At 34.2% G+C, this 22,410-nt stretch overlaps 2 protein-coding genes across 2 annotated transcripts; both read right to left on the minus strand.

Annotated features, from left to right (window-relative positions):
* Positions 1–2,047: 2,047 nt before the first annotated feature.
* Positions 2,048–14,391, minus strand: LOC120577663 (uncharacterized). Its single transcript, XM_039829421.1, has 13 exons — positions 14,096–14,391; positions 13,426–13,989; positions 11,941–13,116; positions 11,498–11,825; positions 10,771–11,011; positions 10,466–10,682; positions 10,044–10,396; positions 9,433–9,963; positions 7,407–8,607; positions 6,967–7,320; positions 6,457–6,694; positions 2,715–5,469; positions 2,048–2,585 (listed from the first exon to the last, which is right to left on the minus strand). The coding sequence occupies exons 1-13, from the start codon at positions 14,234–14,236 to the stop codon at positions 2,399–2,401; spliced, it is 8,286 nt and encodes a 2,761-aa protein (XP_039685355.1). The 5' UTR covers positions 14,237–14,391; the 3' UTR covers positions 2,048–2,398.
* Positions 14,392–16,895: 2,504 nt separating this feature from the next.
* Positions 16,896–18,494, minus strand: LOC120577624 (protein SLOW GREEN 1, chloroplastic). The gene is made up of 2 exons (XM_039829314.1): positions 17,420–18,494; positions 16,896–17,314 (listed from the first exon to the last, which is right to left on the minus strand). Exons 1-2 carry the CDS (start codon positions 18,348–18,350, stop codon positions 17,250–17,252), a joined length of 996 nt encoding a protein of 331 aa, XP_039685248.1. The 5' UTR covers positions 18,351–18,494; the 3' UTR covers positions 16,896–17,249.
* Between the last annotated feature and the right edge of the window lie 3,916 nt (positions 18,495–22,410).

Here is a 22,410-nt window from a genome sequence, read left to right on the forward strand (position 1 = left end):
TCTTTATTTTGAGTCTTTTTTTCTTTTCCTGTTACGGGGTTCTTTGAATTTTGTTGTTTGAAACTTTTTTCAATAACATTAACTTATATCTCTTTCTTCAATGTAGTCTTCACTCTCAAATGTATTTTTTTTATAGTTTCTCTTTAAATGCTTCACACACTTACACTGAATTGCTTTCCTTTTATGCTTTGTTAGTTAGGCATAAGTCTGTCCGCATTGTTAAACATATAGTTGATATACTTGGAAATAGTTCAAAGGTTTAATTGTGTTAATTGAGTTAAATTTTGATTTGGTGTGTGAGGAGTTGTGATAAATGGTGTTAATTGAAATGTTTTGGAATATGTTGGATTTTATTTTTCATTAGTATCATTATTTAATATAAATCAACTAATGTGTGTCAAAAACTATTTGTTGCTGAGTTTTTGAGAGCTGCTTTTTGTGCCCCCGTCATATGTGTTTTTTGCTAATTTGCTTCTGGTTTGTAAGGCAGCTGGTTTGTTACTTACAAGAATGTCCAATTTTTGGTGTTCTGCTTTATTCATTTAGGGGCGGAGAATGAGGAAACTGCTATTGGAGATACATGCTAAAATAAGTGTGGTGAAATTGATCTACGTAAACCAGATTTATGATTTGTGATAAGGCTGATAGTACATGTTCTTTCATCATTCATAAGTTTTGATTAAACTATACCTATAAATGTTGTGATGATTTTTAACAAATTCAATTCTTAATAAATGTAATTGTACAACTCTTTTAAGATCATGGGTATATTTTGAGTTCTATTTACTAATAGCAACCTCAGTGTTGTATGTTAAGGTTCAATTTATTTAGTATGGTTAGTTAGGAGAAAAAAAAATGAACCATTAGATAACATGATTACTAACATATTGATAAACCATTCATGATTTCACCAATGAGGCTTTGTGTGGATTGTCATATTTCATTGTTTGTATCAGATCATATTTAACTTCTTTTACAACTGATGCACATACTTATCTTTGTGTCAGCAGTACCTTAAGCAAGAATGTAGTAAATGGATCCTTTCCTCCATGTACTATGTTAAGCATAATTAAAGTTTTTTTAGAGCAGTAAACAATAGCTTTGAATGATATATCTAAAACTTCGATTTTGCTTTTCTTCAATCTTGGGTTCTTTGGATGGCTACTACATAAATTTGTCTCCTGTTATTTGTATTTGTCTCTTTAGTGTAGTTGGTTTTGGTTTGTTTTAGATATAGTTAAATAAATGCCTTCAATCAAACTACATTCTTGCTTAGATCATTATTGTAGAATATCCAAGATCATTCTTTATCGTACTACTTCGATCAGATACTCTATATTTAATGCGTTATAACTTATTTGTTGTTATTTTACTCGGTATGACCCGTGCGATAGCACGGGTCGTGAGTCTAGTTTCTCTAATGACACAATGAGGGTGAGAACCCTCTCCCCCATTATTAATGGTCTTAGAGAACCGTGTTGAAAAACCCTAAAAGACAATGAAGGTAGTCAAACCACTCATAATTGTTCTCTCAAACTCCAAAAGATACACTGTTCTTGATCATCGCCAAATATGAATATATGCTATAATTTTATATATTCGGCTAATTTGTTAAAAATTCATCAATTGATATCAAAGGCTGACAGATACATGTTATAGCTATTGTTTTGATAAATAAACGCTATATGAGATGACTGTATAATGTTTTGATCGTGTTATGTTGCCATCTGGAGTGATTGAACATAAATCACAATTTTTTTTCTTGTACGGACGAAAATGAGATTTGGCTAAGACTTATGTGTATCGTACAGAGTTTGATTTATTATTATTTTGTATAAGAAATAAGAATTAAACCATCTTAAAAAAAAAAAAAAAAAAAAAAATTGAACCAACATTATTCCATTCCTCTCGCATCCTTTGTTAACCTAAGATAAAAAAAATAAAAAATAAAAAAATAAAAAAAAAATAAAAACCTGAGATAAAAAATCTCATTTTTCTAGTATGATATATATGATAGCTATTGTTCTATATATACATGCAGTCAAAATGCTAGAACTTCTGACTTTGATTTCTCGTGCATGAATGAATCAAATTCTAAATTTATATGGGGCTTCTCTAAATCTTTTCATTACATTTTCATATCAATAATAAATCTTTAAAATACTTCTCAAAAGTTTACCGAAAAGATTCCAAAATCAGGATATACCATAACCAGACAGTTTGAAGTGTAAACCCAAAAGTTACTACAGCATTTGCATGTACAAAAGACCCGACAATTTTCACTTCATACCCTTTTTCCCTCCCTTGTTTTTCTTGGACTTGTTATTTTCCTTGGCCTTTCCATGTCCTGAATTAACTGCACCTTGAGAATTATTGGACATGTTACCTATTGATTCCTTCAAAAATCTTCCTCGTAGTCATCATCGCTTACTGTTGTGCTGGCTTGTGATGAATCGGACTCAGCATCGGTATTCCTTTGAGCCAAATCCAGCTGATACAAGATGTGCGCTACTGTTGATCGTCTTGAAAGAATTTTCTTTTGAAGCACAATAGCAGTGTCCTTCTCCTTCTCGGTCATCGAACCGCTGGAGAAGAGAACAAAACGATTAACGAGTAAATAAAGCAGAAACAGAAAACCATATTGAAATGTTTAAAACTGCTGATTAGTATTGGACAGCAACCTAAAAACTTGTATACTTATATATATAGCTTACCCCTTGCTCATAATTTTTCGAAGTTCCTTCATTTCATCAAGAAAGCTCACATACTCCTCCATTTCAATTTTTTTTCCCATAATAACAGGGTTTTCTTGTAACAAATTCCAAAGCTCATTGTAATGATCCAAAAAACCCTGGAGAGAATGTAAATAATGAAGAAAAAATTGGCTGGCCCATATGGAATCAGGTGAAAGACTTTTAAGACATAATACATCAGTTTCAGACTTGAAATTTTCCAACCAATTCCAAAAGCAGTCACCATCCACATCTGATGCCTGATCTGAAACAGAAGCAGAGCTTTTATTTTGAAGGTTTGAAGGAAACTCCATAGATTTTGATTCAGAGGCTTCTGCTGTGGTTTGCCAACCCACACTGTCAACTATACTAGGAAATAATGTTTCTAAAACGAGCTCTCTTTTTTTGTACGTCGCTAAATCCACAAACGCAGCATCTGAGCACACGATTTCGGAAGAACTGTTCTGAAGCCTGACAATTACCAAGGGGTTTCCAATTACTTTAAATGCCTCAGCAAAGACTTGCACACCCATGTGTTTCTCTCCTTTTTGAAGAACATTACAAAATTCCAATGGCAATTGAGTGGTTATATAGCTATTTTTCAACCAACAGTGAAGTAATTCTAAATACTTCGGACTCCCAGTGCTGAGGTGAAGCAAGCACATCAAAACAACCGATCGAAGGAAAAGTGATGGAAAATTCTTATCCACGTCTGAGTTTGATTTTTTAATCCAGGTTTTGATATCACTTTGATCATTAACAAATTTGCGGAGGAAATTCTCAATAAAAACATGGACATCTCTTGTGTCTACAGGAGCCTTAAAGCTCAAATTTGCAAGGGAAAATTTATTTTGGCAAATAAGCCATTCAGTGAAAGATGACTTTGTCGCATAAATGAGCCTCCCCATCGAGCATGATGTCAACAGAAGTAGCTGTTCAACAAGATACATAAAGCAGCTGGGAGATATATAGTCAACTTCCTTTATCCGATTCACACTCCAAGTATAACACAATGCTTTGTAAAGCTTACAAGCAGGATGCATCTCAAAATCGGTTTTCTTGTCTGGTAAAATATCATGCGCTGAAAACAACTGTAAGCTTTCAATGAATTCTTTCCAGTATTTGTTATCTTCAAACCTTGTCATAACTTGCGCGAACAGATCATCTTTTACATTAGCTGTACCAAGAATCATAACTACCACCCTTCCAATTTTACCATAGGTCAATCTATCTTTCTGTTTAGTGCTTTCATAGATGACCTCTTCCATAATATTCTGAAAAGCTTCAGTTACCCGTAGGTAAACCATTTCTTTTGACAGTGATTTCTTCCAGTCAAGGGGAACTACATGGTGGAATAAACACTCAACTGGCTTTCTGTAAAATGTCTCCAATGTTTTCAAGTTACTGTGGCTATGGCTAAAACACTTGGACTTGAGAAGAAATTTTGAGACTTCATAGATATGCAATAACGACTGTACTTGATTGAATTTGGAAAAGGCCTTATGAACTGAAAACTTGTAGAGTGCGTCGAGGTTGTGCAGGACATCCACGCCAACAGAAAGTAATTCTGAACTCCAGTAACTCTGAGCAAAAGAAACTAGAGGTTGAACATCAACGGAGACTAGACTAACCTTCTTCTTTAGCAATCTACCGCCCAATTTCTTCACCCAGTTAGCATCAGGGATGACCAAAAGGTAAATGTCATTGAGATTATAAATCTGCTTCTGAACACCCAAATAATTGAATGCAAACTTTACGTAACTGCAATGTGGATGAGGCTCTTGAGTTTTGAAATTTGAAAGGGATTCTAGCATATGAACAATGTTATCCTTCCAACATGTCCAACAATAAAACAATGTCTCCACGGAAAATTGATTCTTCATAATCATGCCTTCGACAGAAACATCAAACAAGCTGTCTTGCCAGACATACTTAGAGGAGTTTAGCCGAAAATGAGAATCCAGCAGTTTCCACAAACATAATATTTCCCCTCTGATACTTCTATGAATGCGAGAAGATTTCAATTGATTCATTATTTCAAAAATGTTATCATGCTTATTTGATAGTATTTCAACTTCTGTGGATGCAAGCTCATAAAAGCTGCTTGACACTTCCTTTGCATATATCAACGCTCTTCCCAAAAGATCTTCCTTCTGTGTGAACTGCTTGAAGGGCCATGCTTTGCTTCCTCCAGACCAAAGAGATTTTGCAAGTACATAGAAAAACATTAGTTCATATGCTTCCAAGAATTCACCAGCTTTTCCAAGATAATCAGCCTCGCGAAGAATATCACTCATCTGCTTAGCAATGTTCAAAGCCTCCATAAAGTTGCCTGATTCCTCTTCCAATTCAAGAAGCTCGTCAAGTAAGCTTAATGATCGTAAGAACCCGCGCTTTAAATCCATCGAGTGAAAAGCTCGAACAAATTTCATCATAGATTTGATATCTTTTTTCTCAAAATAATTGTGGGCACAGTTTTCCATAAATTTCTGTTCAATTGCGTTCAGATCATGGCTATTAGCCCAACCAGGGTCAGCACTCTCATTTTGTTTCCAGCACTGAATGTAATGTAATCCAATGTCAAACAATCCACCTTTTGCACAAACATTCAAACAATCTGAGAAGAAACTTCCTCTAGCATACACTTGAGCAGCCATTTCGTGACAACGTGCTAAGTAAAAGCAATCCCCTGCCCTTTTCAAATCAGGCTCTTCACATTTTTCCAAGTAAAGCTTCCCTGTTAGCAGAAAACGATTAATTTTGAAGAGTAAAAGTTCACAATGCAAAAAATAGCCTAAACATAAAATCAATTAAAATGTGTAAGCATAGGTGATCTCATTAGAGGATTAAAAATGATGTTTACCAAATTATATTTGCTTCTACAACAAAATGAGTCAAATGCCTAACTCAAATCAAACGGATTCATCAACAACAAAAGTTAAGTATAGACAAAAGTTCTGAATAGTCATATAAAAGCTTTGTCCGAGTGAAATATGTAAGTCTTTATAAAAAAAAGCTAAATTTAGATGAAAGGTGTAATTTTTATACGAATCTGCATAAACCTTTTATATCTTGCAGTACTTATAAAAACAGTTTTAGTCCAGAATATATTTTACTTTGATTGAATTTCATATTGTGGAATTATGCATATTGTGGAATGCTTAAGTCCCACATGTAGTAGTATGATGGAGTGTCTAAGTTCAAAAGTACTTGTTGAAGAAATGCTTAAATACTGAAAGAACAGTTATATGACTTGAAGTAAACAAATTTACTGTGGGCACTAGGCACTAATGCTTATACACCTCATGCATAGAAGTGTAGTACTGTTGTTTAGTGTTGATGTTAACATTGAAAAAGAAATTTATTAATGCGTGAGTAGAAAACAAGAATCCTCATAAACAAAAGAACAAAACAGAAAACAAGGAAAAAAATTGATAAATCAAAGCATCCCAATACCAAAACGTAAAAAATCAACGAGAACGTCTTCCAAATGTTGGCGTTCAATTTTATATCACAAAACCAAAATTTACCAATGTGTATTATGAGTTTTGATTTATATATTCATCAGTGGAATGAACTATCTTCGTCGTTTAATATTCTAGAGCACAAAATAGGACCATGTAGGATAAACTTGCTATTTGTGTTCTAAAAAGATATCCTAATGTTTTTTTAATAGAAAATGACAGAAAACTATAATCATAGACGGCAAAGCTAAAGATTTTACCAGCTCTTTCATAATCCCCCAAATCAGAAAAACACTGGGCAGCAGACTCAACTATGCCAAGGCCTTCAAAAATTTCAGCAGCTTCCCTAAGGATTGCATTTGCTTCCTCGGAATTCAAGTCATGTAAACGGATTGCAGTAGCCCTAAGACTAGCAGCCTTAGACTTTTTTCCCCAATAAGAGTCTCCTGCTCTTTCAAAACAAACTGTTGCCATCTCATAGTTATTTTGATAATATAACTGCAAAGGAACAGTCAAAATAATATATCATTTAGAGCAAAAAGAATACTAGACAATTAATAAAAGTATAAAACTATTTGTGATATAGCATAATATCACCGGTGAGGTATTTAGGTATAGGGATAATTTAAATTGAAAAGAAAATTATAATAACGAGCTAACAAGTAACATTGCTTCATGATTCAATAAAATAAAAATTAAGACATATTAATAAAATCTAATACTATGAAATTAAAATCCCAATGAATATAACAATCAGCTACAAAAACAACCTTTTTGCCACGTGACTTCCATTCTTCGGGACTGCTTGCAACTTTCATTGCCTGAGCAAGTGAATCATCCAGTTCTTTGAATTGTACAAGACACTTCTTTTTCCAATAATCAAACATAGGTATACAATACTCCTCTGTATTCTCACATATCCACAATCTCTGTCTTGTACGAGTAATAGCCACATATAGCTGTTTCAGCTCAGAACACAAAATGTTGTGTTTGGAATCATTGAAACTTGGAAAAGAGTTTGATTCTGTAAGTTCCACAATATCTTGTTCATTCATATACTCATAAATCACCCTCCATCGATTTTTCAAAGGTGAAGTGCCAAAAAAGTTGTACAACAATACATCCTACAATAGAACACAGATGACCATTAAAATTAACAAACATAACATTCCAAACACAAATGAATCATATATGATGACTTTTAAACAACCTGAAACTCGAGCCCTTTGCACTCCAAAATAGTTAAAACAAGAGCTTGTTTCCCAACATAGTCTAAAATTTCCTTCCGAGCGTCATCATCACGTACCAAAATAACTTGCTCTGCTCCAAAACCAACAATTTTCCCACTCTCATGCCCAGTGTTGCCAAATATAGTTACAATTGCATTTTTTCTGCTTCTACATTCAAGAACAACCGGAGCATCCCCGTATAACAAACTGGTCTCAGGCTTCAAAACATCAATAGAATGAGGGAAAAAACGGAAAAGAAGCTCAATGATGCTCTGAGACAATTTCAACACTCCAGCATGAGTCCGAAAGTTCTGATTCAACAGAAAAATTTCTGAAACTTTCATTTTATCCTTTCCTTGGTTATAGGCACTTCTCTTTGATTCTAGCACAAACTTCTTGTAAAAGAGAGATTTGATATCCTGGAACTTAAAATCAATTCCCCTTGCGATGGTCTGTGCAGTATCCCCGCAAAAAACGAAACCCTCTTCTACATTTTGACACACATGCTTAAATAAAGTAATTTGACTCATGGTTAGATCCTGCACTTCGTCAATATATACAAAGTGCATTTCATCGCCCTCATATTTGTGAATTCTGAATCGGCAATGAAGGTCAGCAACAATATCAGCCAAATCAAAATCCCCCTTATCCATCTTCATTTTTTCATAACTTTGATAAATATCGTATATGATCTCCCTTTTCTGCTTGCTTAAACTTGACGCCCGGTTTTCAGACAAGAAAAGATAATCTTGACGGCTTAACTTCCCTTCACCAGACTCCACAGATGACATACTCCCTTTTATATGAGACATGATTTCAGTGAACACTCTGGATGAATCTAGCGTCTTGGTATATTGGGAATTGAAATGCGGCCAATATAATGAATCAAACCTGTCATAAGTCACCTCCTTCTTCCTTATAAAAGTCTCCAAGACAACAGATCTTACACCAAGGTTCTCGCTTAGAGAAGATAGATCACTAAACCTTTCAAAAAAAGAATTCCCCACAGTCCCATCAAGCATCATTAGAAACTTCTGAAATGTTATCACAAGTGGGTATGAGTTGGCGGGAAGATTGACAAAAGAATCAGGTATATCCCTAAACTGTATTGATGTATCAACATCAACTATTTCTTCTTCAATAGAACAACTTTTGGAGGAAATATCAGCACCACATATGAACCTGTATGCACAACATAAACAATATTAGATACCAATTAAATACTGCATAGAAAACTCTGAAATAAATGAAATTTAAGTGAACTAAACGAACAAACATGAGGACCAAACTATTTCAAAAGACTTGAACATGTGATACTACAAGTGTTACTAAAATATAGGAGTTACAAAAGTGTATCTTTGACACCATTACCTAATTACTTAAGTAGAAAGCAAAGTTAAAAATTGTAATCTCAGTAAAAATTTACTATATACCTGATGGCGGACCAAAAACTTACTATTACGGTGGACAATTAACACTAAGAGAAGGACATACAAGAAAGGCTAATAGTCAAAAGATGCCAAGCTAAAGATTGACTCTGTAAAAGACATTAAGGAGACAGTGAAATAGTACAAAATTCGGGGGACCTCCATTTGCCTGTGTATACATACACCTTATCATCATTTCACTACGGAAATTGCAATACATGCAGCAAATTTTGGGGTGAAAACACTCATGTTTAAAAAATTAGAGATTTTTTCTTCAATATTGAACATATTTTACGATAAAAATCTGTATTCCAAAAAACAATATTGGTTAGTAAATATACACACGATAAAAACTAACAAAACTACGTCATTAATGGTAAAAAGCAACATAATAGATCACAAAATAATTACAAGAAGAAAACTATAAAATGATGTATAGGAACAACAAAAATTATTTGAAAACAATTCAACAGGTAGGTGAAGATATCCTTTGACAGACAAATAAGGTTCAGTAAGACACTTTAACCGTAATTTGTCTAAAAAGAAAGAAAATTTGATAGTTTGAATAGAAGTTCCATACCTTTGCATTCTACCAACCTGCTGTTTTACTGCTTGACAAAGTTTAGGACTCACTGTTACAAATAATTGGTGTAGGACAGGACTGTCATTCATTGGAGAACTGTCTTTATACTCTTTCTCATAACTCAAACAGGGAACTTCAACGCTCTTAATTCCATATGCGTGCTCAAGAGCCACATGGTGCAATTCCTCCTTTCTAAATAACTTCATGGTCAAAACCGTTGTTTTCCCGGTACCAGAGCGACCCAATACAAATGTACTTTTAGAAAAGAGTATAATGTCCTGTTCTTCATCTGATACTTCAAATGGAAGTTCCAGTTCATTACTATTACGATCAGAAAGCAAGTGGCTAACCACAACAGATGATAAAGAATAGAATTTCATCAATAAAAAACTCTCCTCAACCTTTGAGTTCTCAACATAAATTCTTTGATCGCAACAACTTGAATTTGCTTCAATTCCAGTATTAACAAGATTCTTAATTTTGATGATTTCTGTTGATCTATCCCAACTCATTGGAACCTCCATCTTCCTAGACAAGAAGCAAAACGCAAGTTTTATCAGTTAGCTAAAGTAACTTAGGTATAATAAAATACAAATCAAAGTACTTACCCTTCAAAACATTGCTCACTGCAGCGACTTATGAAATCATCAGTATAGCTTTCAAAAATACTATCTAGATGCTTAACTACTTTAGCAATATACTCCGGAGGCAGTATATTCCATATCCTTAAAACTTGAGTGAAATTCACTTCTTTTACTATGTCCTTCGAACAAACAACAAAGAGACCTTCAACTTTATATTGCTTTAACATCTGGGATGAACTTCCACAAATCAAATCCCCTTTTCTCCTTTTTGGTCTCCATCCACTGGAAAGTTTAAGTAAGAGGCTAATGACCCACTTTTTTGTCCGCTTTGTTGGAAGATTTTTAAATGACTTAAGGAAGTTATCACTAAAAAGAACCTGCACAAAAACTAAAGGTCAAGCACATGATCACAATAAGTAATATTACATGATCGGATATCCAAATACCTTCCACCTAGAGTTTCTAAAAATGACACTCTCTGAGTTAAGCAAATCATCAAGTTGATCCAGCTCTTTCTTGGCATCCCAGATACCTTTCGCTAAGTCCTTGTCTTCATCCACATTAAAGAAGCATTGACGTTGTTTAGCATCAAGCACCAATGCTTTCCATACATTATCCTGACTTACTAGGGTTCTTTCATTTCCCAATATCCATAGACAATGCCTGTTGAATATGAAATCAATAGCATTCGTGCAAACATTCTTTTTGGACATAAACAAATGCAATTGTAACAGCACATATTTGGTTTTACCTAGCCCTGGTAAGAGCAACATTAGTCCTCTGGTCAAGTGAAGTACTGCAATCAGTTCTGACGGTTGAAAACATAATAATGTCCTGCTCTCCACCCTGGAAACCATCTATTGTATTCACCTTCACATCAAAACCTTCGTGTTTATCATACTTCTGTCCAAGCATATCCTGAAGTGCAACAACTTGGGCAGCATAAGGAGACACTACACCTATACTGAGGTTCTCGTTTGAGCCATTCCATGCTGCATCATTTCATGCAAAAGCATTAAGCAGGATGTATTTTTCTATTAGAAAATATGTACACACTAATAAAGTATTAGAAAAAATTCATAATATCTAGTGTATACAACATTTTTATCATGTACCTTTCTATTATTTTCTTGAGGGTATTTGTAGGAAAAATATCATTTTAAAATAAAAAACATTGTTTACCCGACAAAGTTCATCACATTATAAATACAATCATAGTTTGAGCAATTTGCAACCGTGCAATTTAAAAACAATAGCATACTATACAAGGAAAAAGAAAACACAATAACATGATACAGGACTGTTAGTACATTAATGCTTGAAATGTTACCTAAAAACAAACATTAAGACAAACACAATCTCATATTTTCTCTGATGACTGGTATACTCTTAAGCGGGAATAAGAAAATGCTAACATGATAAATCACAACTGAGGGATCATATACATACATACAAATATTATACACACACACACAAACCTCTGAAACAATTTCTAATTATTTTCCTCACGACCGCCACTTCAACCATATTTTTCCGGCTTCGTCCAGTATCCTCAAACTCTTCGGTGCCGCCAGTTATATTTATAAAGGAATATGGACCAAACATTTTCCCGGGGAGATATTGCTTCCTGTAGTTCTCTGCGATAACCTTTGGAGCATCAAGAATTTGGTTCAAATAGAAGCATGAATTTGGAAAGGAACTTATTGATGGATGCATCCTGTATTGGATATTGAGAAGGTGATTTGGATGACCCATTGTGCTCAGTCTGGCAAATAAACTTCTTCCGAAACCGACTTCAAAAGAAACCTTAGACATATGAAGGACGAGCATTAAATGTCAATGAAAAACTTTCTAACGTTAGTGAAAATGTAGGTTACTTGGGTACTAAATTTTTTAAACAGGGCATTTTAAGAATACATACACTACTTTCAACCATTGCTGGAAGCTGGCATTCATCTCCAACAAGAATGGCATGGTTTATTTCCGGAAGTAGTAAAGGTATGATTGACTCACATTCCTTCAACTGTGCAGCTTCATCAATCACTAAAACGTCAAGTGGTTCCATGACAACAGAATACAGCATAAAGGAACTAGAAGCAGTCGAAAATATTAATGACGCTGTTCGTAAACAGAACTCTCTGATTGACTCTTTAGTCACAACGTCTGGCAGGTTGAGGTAACCAAGTGAAACTTTAAGGGTTTTCAATAGCGACAGGCATTCAGTTCTGCTCTGTTGCAACGAGTATTCAAACCCTACCACCGATTCAAAACAACTATATTGACTTTCAGGAGAGAAAAGCTTTTCCAGTACTTCACAAACAATATTATTTTCAAACAGCAAAGCTTGAAATGAAGTGAGAGAGTAAATAAGACAGGCCAAATCTTTCAAGTTATGTTCCATAATACAACTTCTGGCTATATGAGTACATAAGATGGAAATGCAGTCTCTGAGTGGCGATGCTATAGCCAGAAACCTCTCTCTGACAAACTCGACAAAAGATTTGTGCATCCCCACACCATAATCTGAAGGGCTGTCATCTTTTGCCCTATTAGAGTTATTATCACCAGTTTGATGATAATGGAAAACACAATTTTCAAGAAGATCAATCATTGAAACAAAACAACATTTCCAACCACTAGGTGGGGTAAAACACAGTAAGAGCTGCTTGACACGATAGTTCAAATATATCTCTTCAATTTCTGCACCAACTTTGAGCCGCTCATTACTCCCAAATAACAGCATGTCTCCTAAATTACAAAACAAAACATCGGAATTTCTATCAAATGATTCTCTCACCATGCTCAGGACACGCGATGCCACTTCCTTAATGGCAACATTGGTTGGCGCACAAACAAGAGTCCTGGAGTTCATTTTGAATAGAGCAAAAAGCAGTGTGCCCAAAGTTTTTGTTTTGCCAGTTCCAGGTGGACCACAAATAAGATCCACAGTAGACTTATGATTGCAATGGAAGGCAGAAAGGCAAGCACAAATCGCCTTGTTTTGAGACTCATTCAACTCAGATGATAACCTTTGATATGTTACGTCGTCCCTAAGAGCATCAGTCTTTGGAGAACAGTGGTCACAGCTTTCCTCAACCTGCTACCCAGCATACATCCATTAGTTGCGGTATAAACTAAATGTGAAAATAGGTTCTACTTGGAAATAGCTACAGTCTCCATAGCAATAAAGTAGAAAATGTCATTCAAAAATTTGTAAACAATTAAGCAATACAACTTCCAACTACATACCTTCTTTCAACCACAGTTTTCTACAAATAACTATAACAAACAACAAACAATGAATATCAAAATAACATGAACGTAACTACATTGGTTGGTATAGTATGAAAGAACACTACAAATGCATTGAAAACTAAAATCCTTAACATAAAAATAGCTTTCTTACCACATCACTAGCACATAAAATTTTCTGAATGAGCTTTGAATCTCCATCCATGTGCAGTGCATTCCATATTCTTCTATTTGGGGTTATATTCGTCAAGAATATAATAAACATAGATTTTTGCCCCATTTCATCAATGTCAATGTCTTTGGAAGCAATCACTTTAAAAGTAGACGTAAGTTTATTCTCATCATCGTTTCCTTGAATCTCCTCATCAAGAATCTCAGCTGACAACAAAAACCTCCACGTCCTTCCATACCTTTGCAAATCATTAACCGTCTCAGGTTTAAAATCAGCCAAAATAAACACATCTCCCGGCAATGTTTTATGTAGCTTTTTACCATAATGAGAGAAGCTGTTTTTCCAAGTATCAGTTTTAATAAGATAGTGATTTCTACCATGTGAATGTGATAGTGAGTGTTGAAGTGAAATGACTTTAGTAAAAGGTAAAGTTGACAAAGTCTCCATACAAGAGCATAGTTCAGCTCGAGTTTCATCCAACAAGGGATACACAAATGACTTCAAATACTGTCCAACAGAATCGAATGATAAACTGATATAATCCAACTACAATAGAAAGAAAAAAAAATCGATTAAAATGTAATGGCAAAACAAAAACAAAAACAAAAAAATAATAATAATGTGATTTTCGTAAGAGAAGAAAGATGAATACATAGTTGCTATAAAGATCATGGTTGAAAATGTCTTGAAGAGACCAAGAAAAGATAGTGTTGATGAAGTTATGATCTTCATAACTATAACTACCCTTCTTCTTCTTCTTCTTCTTCCTTGAAGTTGAAGTTGAAGCATTCATGGTAGCTCCAGAATTTGAACTTGTGTAAACTGTTACACTGATTCAACGAGAGAAAGAAATAGAGAGAGTGTGGTGTGATAAGAAGAGAGAGAAGATGAGTGTAGAAAAGTGTGAGTGAGTAAGTATACAATGGGTCTCTTTCTTTCTTATCAAACAAAAATGGAACGAAAATTTGTACTATGCTCATTCTAGCTTTTGTTTTTTTCTTCATCAAATGTAAATGAACCTACACGACGCCGTTTCAAAGAATTTCATCGCAAGTTTCCGCTTCGTTATTTTTGCTTTTGTTTCGGTCTAAACGGTCTTTACTAATGTCTAGGTGGATTCTTCTTTTCCATTTGCAACTAGACGTTTTTTGTACTTTTAGAATTCATTTTTGGTTTTCCTACTTGGTCACTTCAATTTTTATTTACCTACTAAACAATTAACATCCATAGAACAACTAATTTGGATTGAGATTGAATAGAACAGCTAATTTGGATTGTGAGTTAAAGATATTAAAACTGGGATGGACGAGAAAAAAAAATTAACCTAACAAACAACTATTTACTAACATGATTTGTTGCAAATAAAAATCTTTAATTACAATTTTGGTCTCTTTTTCATCCATTCACATCATCTATTCCAAATCACCTTGTGTTGGTCCCTCCATCAAATTTTTGTACTTAAAATTATTAATTTTACATAATGTAAATGGCGTGATATACGACATAATGATATAAAGTGATCAAAACTCATTGAATTACAAAAAAATAACTAATTAAAAACTTCAATTTCAACATCAGACTCACCATTTTTTAAGTACAAAAAGTTGATGAAGAAATCATAACCAAATGATTCTAAAATGGACGGACCAATTTCATAAATGAATAAAAATAGGAGGACTAAAATTATAATTAAGTCAAAAGATTACTTGTGACTAAAAAATAATAATCTCCGCTTAATAATTTAGTGTTAAAAAATCTTTAATTACCGCTAGGGGTGGGAACATGTCAGATCACCCGACATGATCCAATGGCCTAACCAATTCAAAATCTAGCCCGATCTAGTTCGTTTAATAAGAAGGTTGGGCTCAAGCTTTATAAAGTCTATTTAATTAAATTGGTCAGGTTTTAGCTTAAAAAAACTTATTCAGTCCGTCATACCGACCTACTAAGCTTATTATATATAATATTTCTTCCATTATTGATATTGTTGAAGTTTTTATTTGTGTGATTAGACCTTCGTAAGGTTTCGTTATTTAGTAGCAGACTTCTTCGTGTGTTTTAGTCCTTCATTAAATTTGGGATATTTAGTAGCAGGCTTATAGGTATTGTTAGGCCTTTGTGTAAAATATATTTTTAAATAGGCTTTCAAACTTTATCGAATCTTTCAAAATGACAGGGCACATCTTAAAAATGAATCTATGACGAATAATAGGTCAGACTCAGACCTATAATTTTTGAATTAGGTCGGACTTAAATCTTATAAAGTCCAACTATCCTAACCAAGTTGTTATTTTTTGTTTCTTTTTATTTCCACGCGACAGTTTTATATTTTTTTTAATTATTATTTAAAAAAGTAAACCAAGTCTTGGGTTCTAGTCATAAAGGACGAAAATGGAGAACACCTTTGGAAAAAAAAAAATTATGGAGAAAAAGTGCACCAAAAAAAAATTAAATGAATTGGTTCAACTTGATTTAAAATAATAATCGGTTCAGTTGAAAATTTGAGTTTGATACGGATTTTTATTTTTTGTTTGAACTTAATTTGTTTTAAATTCATAAATAATTCAGTTCATTTCGTCTACTCAAATCACATATTTTAAAAGTTAATTTTTCTTAAAAAAAGACAATTGTTTTAGATCACTAACCTTTTAAATTAATTTTTTTTAAAGACAGAGATTGAATAAAAATAAAAGTTATCACAGACTTAAGGAGTGAATTAAGGATGAACACCACAAATTAGTAGGCAGCGGTGAAAGATGTGTTAATGTGAAAATAAAAACTAACAACCCAAAAGAAAAAGTTATTTTTGGTGTCGAGTTTTAGAGAAAAATTGTTTTGAAAATAAGTTATAAAATAAAATTTTAGCCAAGGATGTTTTGGTTTTGAAATTGTCTTTTAAGCCAAAAACCCACCACCCTGAACAGGTCCTTAAGAGTTGAAAATTTTACCCATGAATGTGATATTTAGCTTCAGATATATTGTTCAAACTCACTCTTAAGTAAATCTTTCTGTTTTGTAGTCAAAGCATTATTTACCTTATGTGTTTGGAAGAGCATTTGTGTCAATTTATCGCGTCCCAGTACTTGTCTAACATGAAAATACAGAACGTAGGAATCATAGCATTGGAATGAACTGCACATTTGCTTTGTTTTCAACGTGAAAACAAACCGGCGGTAAGTATAGTAAGACAGTTTGAATTTTCCTTACCAGATTTATATAATCCATCTCGAAGTCAGTGGTGACGATATTGTACGGATGGTCCTACACTAAAATACCTCGTCAACAGGTTTATGTTGTTATTAAAATACACAATACATGGAAAGAAAAAGAAAAAAAAGATAAATTTGAGACAGTTCAGATCGTAACGCCAGGACATATAAACTAGAGTCAGATGATTGTTCAATAATCTACAGAAAAGTTGCAACTGCTCAGGTATCTTGCACAAAATCAAATAAGGGAACAATGAAGCCCCCATTAATCAGCTAGATGATGTATTCGAACATGAACACAAAGCAACAATGTAAAATCGGAATTCAATTGGCACAAATTTTCCTTAATACTTTAGTAGCTTGGCAAGAAAGCAAGCCCATTATTACAACATGGAATTAGGAACTACCCCACCTCCATATGCAGATGACAAATCAAATCATCCTCAAAAACTAGTTCAGTATAACTAACTCAATTGTCATCCTTATTATTCCTCTATCATTCTCACTAAACATACAACTGAACTAACCTCTTTTAACACCCCACCCATATTACCAAGATTGCTAATTACTTAACTTCATAAAGTTAAATAATTTAACTCAGGTGCAAGTAAAGAGAAGAATCATTGAAAAGATTAGACAGCAAAACCTTGTCATGTGTTGATAGTATCCACCATCCATCCTTGTTTTATTCCAATTGCAAAAAAGACCTCAAATTTATCATCAATTTTACTATAACAATGATTTACTTTTACTACTTCAGCTTTGATCAGTACCAAAATCTTTGATCCTTGACAAAAAGGTTCTCCAATACCCATCAACCTCCAATTTCTTAGGTGACAATTCCTTATACTTTGCAAACTGTTCCTTAGCTTCATCATTCTTATCAAGCAATGTATAAATCATTCCCCTGCAAAAATAAGGTCTAAAATCATCAGGATCTTCTTTGATTAATACCTCATACAGACCCAAAGCTTCATCAACATTCTTCCGAAGAAACTGAATCTGAGCCATTATCAACTTCACATCCCTTGCTTCTTTTTCCTTGTTGTCTTCCACTGCAACTCTAAGAGCATCTTCCAGCCTCTCAATCACAGCTTCACCTTCTCCGCAACGGTCCATCAAAAGCGCATTTTCGAAAAGCGCTTCGAAGGAAAGCGGGTTTGACTTTAAGATTTCTTCGTAGAAACTTCGTGCGGTGTCTGTGTCTCCCATTTCGATCGTTAACCTTGCAGCGATGAATTTCCACTCTGTTTCTTCTGGTTGAAGTGAGATCAAGTTTTTGAGGATCTTCAACGCTTCTTCGTCTTCGCCGAGTTCAAGTTTTTGCTGAAGTAAAGACTTCAGAGCTTCAATGGATTCATTGTCCGTTTCGAGGAATTCCGATAAGGGAGAGGTCGTTCCGGCGTCGGCGACAACGGCATCGGTTTCGTCAATGACTTCGGTGAGTGTCGGTGGTGGTTCGGCTCTGGCTGGGGAAGCGGGGAATGTGAGTGCAGCGGTGGTGGTTGCAGCAGTGAAGAGTGCTGATCCGGCGAGGGTTTTGAGGTGGTGGAGGATGGGGGAGTTGGAAGATTGAGCTTTGACGGTGATTCGACGGTGGCGAGAGCGGAGAGGGGGAAATTGAGAAGGGGTGTTGGTGATGGTGGGATTAAAGGATAGGATGGAGAAAGAGGGTGAATTGGGGATAGTGGAAATCATGGTGGAAAGATTTTTTTTTCGATTTAGGGTTTGAATGAATGGGAATGTGGGTGGAGAGAACAATGTTGAAGAAGAATATGGCAATGTAATGAAGACTGAAGAGGGGTTAGTGGTTAGGTTTTTGACTTGATTTGGGGTTTAAGATTTTAAATAAACAAAGCAAGAGACACGTGGGTTTGGGTGGGGTGGGGGTAGGTGTGGCTCTTATTTATGTTTTTTTTGTGTGGCTTCTCTTCAACCTTTGCTTTCTTTTTGTTTTTATTCATTATTCTTTTTATTTTTAAAAATTTAATAAGTTCTTGTCAAAAATAAATAAATAAATAAGTAAATGAGGTTTTGGAAAAGTTACATGTGTCGTGAGCTTAACTCAGTTGGTACAGCATAAAATAATGTTCGGAATTCAAACCCGACAAAAAAAAAAAGGTAATAGTATTTTCGTGTCAAATATGGTGGCTATCGAAGAAGTTTTAAATTGTATTTGGTGTTCGGCTTCGAGAGAGTTGAAGTATCATTTATTTGTGATTTGTAAGATTTGTTCGCCAAGTGTGGTATCGTGTATTTGTGTGGTTTGGGGTGATTGGTACTTCCGTTGGATTTAGTTATTTGTTGGAGAGTTGTTGCTTCTTCTCCGTAAGAAGAAGATCACCGAGGGTTCGTCGTTGGTTTGGCACAAAGGTGTGGTCATTATGGAAGGCTCGTAATGATTCAATCTTCTCTCAAAAAGTGGTGTTGTCTACAAAGGTTGTTGACACATTCAAGGGCATCTCTTAGCAATGGTTTTTGGAAAAACAACTAGATGCGTCATCTCTTTTTTACAAGTTGTTTATCAACCTGGTAAATTGTATGACTAGATCGGTATTATGTAGGAGTTTTTTTTTTTTGTAGTGGCTTACGACTTATACTAATTTCCAACTTGTGGGGTATTTTACCACTTGTATTCTTCTCTATCATTTATTCAATAAATATTGCTATCCAAAAAAAATAAAGTTCTTGCGAAAATCTATTTTTTCATAGGGAAACTATGGAGTATTATTCAAGGAAAGAAATTTTTTTTCAATTACCAAGATACTGATACAAAGTTTTCACCGTTGTATAGTAGTGACGAATCTTCCTCAGGGAACATGTGGGGCATACAACGGTGTTGTTTCCTCCTAACCGGATTTTTTCATACACAAGAGTTAGGAATCGAACTCGTGACCATGTGCTTAATGAGCTCAAGTTTCTTACTCATATGTACCAATCCATTATGGGAATTACTTTTCCCACCATGTGGGTTTCCTCGCGCGCCCTATTTTTTTCAAAAATGCCCTTGAGTTTTCGAATTTTATAATCTAGAATGGTGCTTTCTTTTGTTACATGATGTTTCCGGATTACATAATCTGAAAACCCCCAAAACACCCTTTTTCAAGGTCAGTTCGGATTATATAATCCGAACTGTATCAGCACAAATTCTAAACATGTTTGTAATATGGATAGTCATTATAGGGACAATATTAATCTTCCTAACTCTCATCCTCCTGTTTTGAGTCATTGTTACCTGTTCTTAGTAAAAAAAATCGGGTTTCCGGGCTACTTGATCGGATTGCTACGAAACTTCCCCAGAAAATCAGAAAAAATTCAAGGGCCATGACTCCCCTAGAAGGGACTCTGCCCCTCAAAATCCAAAATTCCATCGTTTAGACCCATTTTTTATTTTTCATATTCTCATAAAATCTGAAAAATTTTGCATCAGTTTTATTTGATTTTTAGAATTTTTTGGTGCTATTTTATATTTTTATGATTTTATTTGACAAGTTTTTAGCATTTTTTTTTACTTAATTTTTTTGTTGTTTTCAAAAGCAAAACTCAAAACTGTTGAAATGTGAGAGAGTCTGATGGCTGATTATACATAAGAATTGTCCGGATTATAAAATCCAAAATAGTAAACATGAATTCGAATTTTAAGGACATTTTTGAAAATTTTACAGGGCGTGGGAGAAGGTCATAAGGTGAGAAAAGTAATAGTCATCCATTATTGATAAACAAAAGAGATTGTGATATGGTCGTGGAGTGTATTTAGAAAAAATTAAACTCCAATGACAATAGTTGATGTCTCTTGGTAGTAGATGTTAACGGTCCACCTCGTTTTTACAATTGAAATAATGTGTTAAATGATACTAGTTTGATTAAAAAAGAAAAAAATATATGTAGCTCCTATCGAACCGACATGACCTAGGCTAATCTCTTAACCATAAAATATGAGAAGGTTCATGAGTGTTTATTTTTCATTAGTGTCGTAGATTGTCTCGTCGTTGAAATTTTCAATGATTTGAAACATCGGTGTACCGTGGACCGCTATGAAAATGGTCACTCATCTATTTTATATGGGTCTTGCTAACCATTGCTCTGAAGGCAGTGGTTCAACAACATTTTGACTTTTAAAAAGTTAAATTTATCACTTTTCACCATTTTCCAAATATTATATTTATATTTTTATCCCCTTATCCAATGTCCCAAGGGCAATGGTTAGCATTCTCCATTATATATATATATATATATATATATATATATATATATATATATATATATAGAGAGAGAGAGAGAGAGAGGGTGAGAGAGAGGGTGAGAGAGTGAGTTGTGTTATTTGAACAATCATTTCAATGAAAACTTATGGAACAACCATAATTTACAAAGAAAATGAGCTTTTGACACAAAAATCAAAGGAGAAATGATATTTGTACAACCATTTTTGTACAACTTTCTCTCTCATACTCACATTATCTTCTTATTCTCTCTCTTCCTTTTTCTCTTTCCATTGTTTTTAACCAATGAAAAGAGAGCACAACAAAGTTGTAGCAAAAAAGTTGTTCAAATATCATTAATCAAAGCAATAAAAAAAGTATAAAAAATAGAGTAGTGATATTTGTACATCCAATGAATGACAACTTTGGTGACAACCTTGTTTTTCTCTCTTCTTATTGGTCAAAAACAATGGAGAGAGAAAAAGTAAGAGAAATAATAAGAATGTTATGTGAGTATGAGAGAGAAAGTTGTGCAAAAGTCGTCAAAAAATGGTTGTACAAATATCATTTCTCCCTCTCTCTCTCTCTCTCTCTCTATATATATATATATATATAGGGGCTGCTAATTTACACCTGATGTGTAAAATCCGCAATTGCACGGTTTTACCGAAGTAGTAAAAAGAATATCATTTCGACGGGGAGTTGTGTATTTGATTTTCTTTTCAAAACGATTAGCTGAAAGTTTAAAGGTTAAAAGTTAGGATTTTTATTTATTGAAAATTAATCATAATAAAAGCGTCTTGGGATTATTGGTTCATCTTAATAACAAATCTTTCACAAACCAAACCATAAACTAAATCTTATGTTAGACCTATTTTTTAAATACAAGTTTCTCTCGGGCTTTTCATATCTCCTTTCAGTCTCAATGAATGTATTTCAACAACAACCACACCTATTCCCATGGTTGATCGTTATTGAAACCCTTTAAGAACGAAACTTTAAGGTCTCAAGATTTACTAGATTATTCTCATGTTTCGTAAGCCTTGTCTCATTTCATCTGTTCCAATATCAAACTTCATCTTTCAATCCTTCGTTTGATATTTTAGATAATGAAATAACAACTATTAAACTTTACCTTTCCCTACCTAATGAACTAAACTCACGATCACATATTAATTGAGTTAAAGTGATAGAGGCAAAACAAACCTTATTTTTGTTTTGGTAAAAAAAAAAACCTATTCTTTGTTTTGGTTAAAAAAAATTTTTTTAGGTCAACCAGGAGAGAGGACAGGCATCAATGAGAAGCAACGACATCCCAACTAGGTTGGCACCCCGATGAGCTCCCATCCTATACCGTCAATCTCAAATTTCATTAAAAAAAAGGGAAAAATTACAACAGAGGGACTAGGCCAAAATCCTCGGCAAAAAAAAAAACAGAAAACCAACAAAAAGTAGACCTGCACCGGTTCGCATAAAAATCCTGCTGAAATTTTGATGGACTTCAATAGCAAAGCATTGATCAGAGATAGGGTTGGGAATAGGCTAGGCTGGCCTAAGGC

The sequence above is a fragment of the Medicago truncatula genome, chromosome 8 (genome assembly GCF_003473485.1).
Source record: "Medicago truncatula cultivar Jemalong A17 chromosome 8, MtrunA17r5.0-ANR, whole genome shotgun sequence".
Lineage (NCBI taxonomy): Eukaryota > Viridiplantae > Streptophyta > Magnoliopsida > Fabales > Fabaceae > Medicago > Medicago truncatula.